Here is a 5,142-nt window from a genome sequence, read left to right as displayed (position 1 = left end):
TGGGTCCACCTCTGGATCCACATGTCAGTGACTCAAAGTTATCAAGCCCAAGTCAAGAATCTCAAAAGGTGCATGTTAGACCCATTGGATCATGCTACGAACGCACAATTTACAATTTGCATGGAGTATATCACAAGTCCACTTTTGATCTTGGATGTATATGCTCCTGCCAGCGGAAAAATACTTTAAAATATAAAAACAATAAAAATTAGTTACGCGCACGACAGAACATTCTATGTGTGCACGCTAAGTTCCGCAGAAAACCGACAATTTTTGCGTCAAGTGTAAAAAAAATGTGTCGTGGAGAGCTTTTTTAAGCACTAAGATTTGTGATTTTTACACACAACACAAAACATATTTGTTTATGTGAAAAAACTTTGTGAGCACATAGAACATCAAGATGTGCATGTGCCATTTTTTGTCAGAATTTTTTGACATTTCAAAATAAGTTTAAAACCCATTTCAAAAACCAGGATCATATGTGATATGCTTCTGGGTGCCGAAACATCTTGTCTTCAGTAAATCACTTAGTTAGCCATGAGTAACACCTTGTAAGTTGTGACGGATTACTGAAAAATTATGACACCAACGTAGTATAATTCAATTATATCACAATTTTTCTGCAAGTTTGTCTAGAAAGAACGATACGGCTAATTGAAACAAAACAACAATACATCTACATTTAAGACATGTTTTATAGGACGGATGGAGGGAGTAGTGTGGCTTGGTGGAAGTAGTGCCGTGTGGATATTGTCATATTTTGTAAGAAAGGGTTTATGCCTTTTTGCATAGTGATGAACTGGGAATGATTGCACCGGTACACCACCAATCTGCGATCCGGGTACCCTGCGACGTGTCGTCCAGAATACTTTGTTTAGCCAATTGCAGCACAGAACGCTGTTTTGTTTTCTCTAATATATGCTGCACGTAGCGCCACCGATCTATCTCGTGGAATCTGCAGTAACCCATGTGCGCCCTGCTGTGCTGCCTCAACGGTCAAGCAAAACGCGATCTGATCAAGAGCCCGTGGAGAGAAGGTGGAACCTAGACAGCAGCACTACTACTCTACTAGCCTGTTTGCCCCTTTGCAGCCTGCCATCCTCTCTTCAGTCTTCATTCTCCCATTCTTCACCCTGCCTGCCTGCCTGACTGCAGAGGCTCCTGCTCCCAAGGTGAGTGAGCTCTCAGCAACTTTTCCGGTTTATTCCAAGGCCTTTTCCTGCTATATCTGTCAGCTGAGTAGATTTGACACTTCCCGTTGTGTATGTAACTGTAGAAGTGTTTGGTGTCAGTTTTGGTTACTTCCTCTGATGGTCATGTCATGGCTTTCCGTGGAAAAAACGAAAAGGGAATCGAAATGTGCAGTTTTATGTTGCATCTCTTCTTCTTGGTTAAAGAACATTTAGCTTATTTTGTGGCATAGTTCGAGGAGATGGCTTGTGAATAGTATGGGAGATGCCATTGTTTTCTGTTGAGTAAACGGTGGTACTGTCTTCCTTTCTTTTCCGTCGGTGTCCGTGCTCGCCGTGCACATCGAGCGAATTCCGGCGATGATGTATGTAGTTTATCACTTGTCTTTCCATCGAAAGTGACCAAATTCCATGCCTTTTCCGCAGCTAGATCTGGCTCAGCGGTTCTCCAGGCACACGTTTGCGGCAAGAACAGAGCTTTCTGCTCACCCGCAGCTCTGAGCTCCGATCGCATCTGCTCAGACGACAATGCAAGCGGCGCGGCAGGTGGACGACAAGGAGTGCTACAGCAGCTACACCACCAATGGCACGGCCAGCGGGCGGCCGCAGCGCAAGAGCCAGGCCGCGCCGTCCAGGCTCAAGCCGATGCCGTCCAAGTGGGACGACGCGCAGAAGTGGCTCGTCGGCATGTCCAACGGGGGCAGCTCCGACGGGATCCACGGCGGCAAGGGCGCCGTCGCCAAGCCCCGCAACTCCAACGCCGACGACCGGCGGCTGCTGAGCTCGTCGTCGCAGAACGGGCGCGTGTCCTGCAGCAGCGTGGACGGCGGGGTCGAGTACAACATGGTGGTGGCGCCCCCGACGCCGCCGCAGCTGGGCGAGGGCGGCAGCGGCGACGACGTCGGCGAGACCAAGAACGTGGACTGCGGCGGCATGCTGCTGCGGCCGCACGGGCACGGGTACGGATCGCCCGTCTCGGTGTGCCTGCGGGACATGGGCACCGAGATGACGCCCATCGCCAGCAAAGAGCCGTCCAGGGCCGCCACGCCGCTGCGCGCCACCACGCCCGTCGCGCGGAGTCCGGTCCCGTCGCGGTCGTCCACGCCCGGGAGGCGGCGGCAGGACGAGCCGCCCGTGAGCGTTGCCGCCGGTGTGGTCAGGACACCGGAGCAAGCGGCTGTAAGCAATGACTTCAGTGGCGGCGAGGTGGACAGCAACGGCGGGGTGGACGGCCGTGTTCCCAGAGCGAACACGCTCGAGTCTCGCGCCGCGGCCTGGGACGAAGCCGAGCGTGCAAAGTTCACGGCAAGGTAAGAATCCGTATTCGATCAGATCAGATCTTGTCCATTGTGTTCAGAATTGTCAGTGTTATCTGCTAGCTAGCTTGCTTAAATCATGCGTTTGTCCTTCCCTGTTTCGGTGAATTCAGGTACAAGCGTGAAGAGGTGAAGATACAGGCCTGGGAGAACCATGAGAAGAGAAAAGCTGAGATGGAGATGAAGAGAATCGAGGTATGATTTTCTCATGGTTTGCGTGTGTGTAGATACATTTCTGTTTTGGCCATTTTCCCAAGTGAGTATCCTTTTGCACCAACGTGGTAGGAGTAATCAACCTTTCGTACAAGTGTCCAATCTTTTGCAATGGTTGCAAAAAAGGTGCTTGCAGAAAGGTGTTGCACATAAGAGCATCTCCACTCGTCCCCCCGAACAGGCCCCCGGCGAGCGTTTTTTCCATCCGGACGGCGAAATTCGGCCCAGTCGCGCCCCCGGTTCCTCGTTTTCGTCCGGATTTGGGCCTAAATCCATCCGGCGATCCCACGACATCCCCGGCCCCCCGGGGAGCGCTCGGGGACTCCGGACGAAACGAAAGCGCGCGAAACGGCGAGGAAACTTCCCGCGCGTCTGGTGGCCCCAACTTGTCGGCGAGAGAAACCGATCGTCGTCCTCATCGCATCGTCTTCCGCGCGCTGTAAAAGCCTGCCGCCGGTCTGCATTCGCCGGCCACGCCAACTCGCCGCCCGCGCCGCTCCAACCGCCAACGACGATGTCGCGCGGTACCGCCGTCCTGCGACACCTCCATCCGGCGTCGCTGTCCCCGTCGTCGACCTCGAGTCCTCCGACGACGACTGGTACAAGCCATCCCCGGGGTGGGGAGACGCCGGCCAGGGCAGCAGCCGGCCGCGCAGCCGAAGGCCAACGACGACGGCTCCGACGACGACGGCGACGGCGACTACACGGTGTTCTACCGCCATTTGGGCATGTAGAGCGCCGTGTTTTAAAATTAGCGTTTGAATTCACCTTGCCGAATTCGAAATATAGTCGAATTCGGCCTCTATGTATGAACTCCGCCCGTTTTAGTCTAAATATCATTAAATTTAGTCTATATTCACCCGAATTTAGCCGAAGTTTGTCAAGTATCCGTTTTTTAAATTCGCATCGTCGACTTCGCCTGGGCACGCGGCTGGGAAACTACTGCCCCCCACGCCAAACCTTCCTCCAATCCGGACGAAAATTTCTCCGGATTTGGGCGTGGGGAGCGCCAACGAGTGGGGATGCTCTAATCATAATTTCTCACACGAATTCCATTCAGTCTTGATCAGTTTTTTTCAGTGGTACAGTTAGAATTCACTGCATGTCTGCCTGTGTGCACAGAGTAGAACGAAAGCAGACAGGTAGCTCTGCTAAACTTAAATGACACAGTAATTTTGAAACGCTCTAACCATCAGTAACACACTGACCCAATTCAATTCACCGTACTGGTGCTTTATACATGAACTGCTCGACCATTACCACACTAGATCTGCTGCGACCTGCGTGCATTCATTGATGTGCCACATGAACGCTGTCGGCCGGGTCCTTAACTCTTGCTACTCATCCCTGCATACCATGATCTAATTCGAAAATTCACATCCTTATTTAAAAATTAAACGGAACAAATGGCTCTGCAGATGAAGGCGGAACAGATGAAAGCTCGGGCGCAGGAGAAGCTCGCCAACAAGCTGGCGGAGGCGAGGCGAGTCGCCGAGGAGAAGCGGGCGAGCGCTGAGGCCATGCTGAACGAGGGAGCGGCGAGGACGTCGGAGAAGGCCGACTACATCAGGAGGACGGGCCACCTCCCCTCCTCCTTCTTCTCCTTCAGGATACCCTCGCTCTGCGGCTAACATATATACATTCACATGCTTATTTGAACTGAACAATGGCTCTGCCTCTGCAGATTTTAGTGGTTTATAATTTTACTCCACCACCGCGTCCTTGCGTTGCTTACATATGAGTCGATCCACATCCTGTTTTGCATGATCAACATAGGCTTGCTTTTCGATTCTCGCAAGAAAAAAAGTTAGCTTGATGTTCGATAATCGGCCAGCCATTGACTACTATTCCACGTTCAACTAATATAAGCACAACATGAAAATTTTCATCGTATTATACTATACCGAGAAACGTGTCAAGAAGAATATATCTTGCATCGACGTCAATTGGCTGGTTAATGTGCTCGACATCCTTGGGGCGATCCTCAGGTGGGGGGACAATGTGTTAGTACTCGCAGGTTAGATGAACTGGAAAATGTGACATGTTAGATGAACTGAAACAAGTGTTAGTACCATGACATGGCCTTTGTAGTGCTCAATCTCCAGGATAAGGGCGCAGGTGTCCTCATTCTGTAATGTAGCTCTAAGGTTTCTAAGCTTTCCACTTCCTAAGATGGATGTATACCTGCTATGAGGACACCTCTGAGCCATAGTATTCAAACACATTCTTGGCAACATTGTTAAAGTTCACCTCCTTGAAGCCCGTTTATGTCCTCATGTCGCTCTTGATGATGTCACACATGTTGTTGAGAAATTACCAACCTTCATTTCGTTGCTCCTATCTAGGATGATAGAAACATTCTCATCCTTTTAAAATCCACCACAACAGAACACAATCTTCATGGTGATAGCATTGCTATATTC

The 5,142-nt window shown here is 50.8% G+C and overlaps 1 protein-coding gene across 2 annotated transcripts; it reads left to right on the top strand.

Annotated features, from left to right (window-relative positions):
* Positions 1–955: 955 nt before the first annotated feature.
* LOC127293891 (uncharacterized) lies at positions 956–4,508 on the top strand. Of its 2 annotated transcripts, XM_051323598.1 has the most exons (4): positions 956–1,172; positions 1,617–2,500; positions 2,620–2,701; positions 4,138–4,508. In XM_051323598.1, exons 2-4 carry the CDS (start codon positions 1,719–1,721, stop codon positions 4,348–4,350), a joined length of 1,077 nt encoding a protein of 358 aa, XP_051179558.1. In that variant the 5' UTR covers positions 956–1,172; positions 1,617–1,718; the 3' UTR covers positions 4,351–4,508. The 2 variants fall into 2 exon arrangements, with proteins under 2 accessions (XP_051179558.1, XP_051179559.1); XM_051323599.2 differs by lacking the exon at positions 956–1,172 and having other exon boundaries at positions 1,374–2,500.
* Positions 4,509–5,142: the final 634 nt, after the last annotated feature.

The sequence above is a fragment of the Lolium perenne genome, chromosome 4 (genome assembly GCF_019359855.2).
Source record: "Lolium perenne isolate Kyuss_39 chromosome 4, Kyuss_2.0, whole genome shotgun sequence".
Classification (NCBI taxonomy): domain Eukaryota; kingdom Viridiplantae; phylum Streptophyta; class Magnoliopsida; order Poales; family Poaceae; genus Lolium; species Lolium perenne.
This window is presented reverse-complemented; position numbering and strand designations above follow the sequence as displayed.

What these genes read in the sequence shown, in the direction of transcription:
- LOC127293891 (XM_051323598.1), top strand. Translation starts at nt 1,719, where the DNA reads ATGCAAGCGGCGCGGCAGGTGGACGACAAGGAGTGCTACAGCAGCTAC. An exon ending in CGTGCAAAGTTCACGGCAAG is followed by an intron (nt 2,501 to 2,619) that starts GTAAGAATCCGT and finishes CGGTGAATTCAG; the next exon opens with GTACAAGCGTGAAGAGGTGA. An exon ending in TGGAGATGAAGAGAATCGAG is followed by an intron (nt 2,702 to 4,137) that starts GTATGATTTTCT and finishes ATGGCTCTGCAG; the next exon opens with ATGAAGGCGGAACAGATGAA.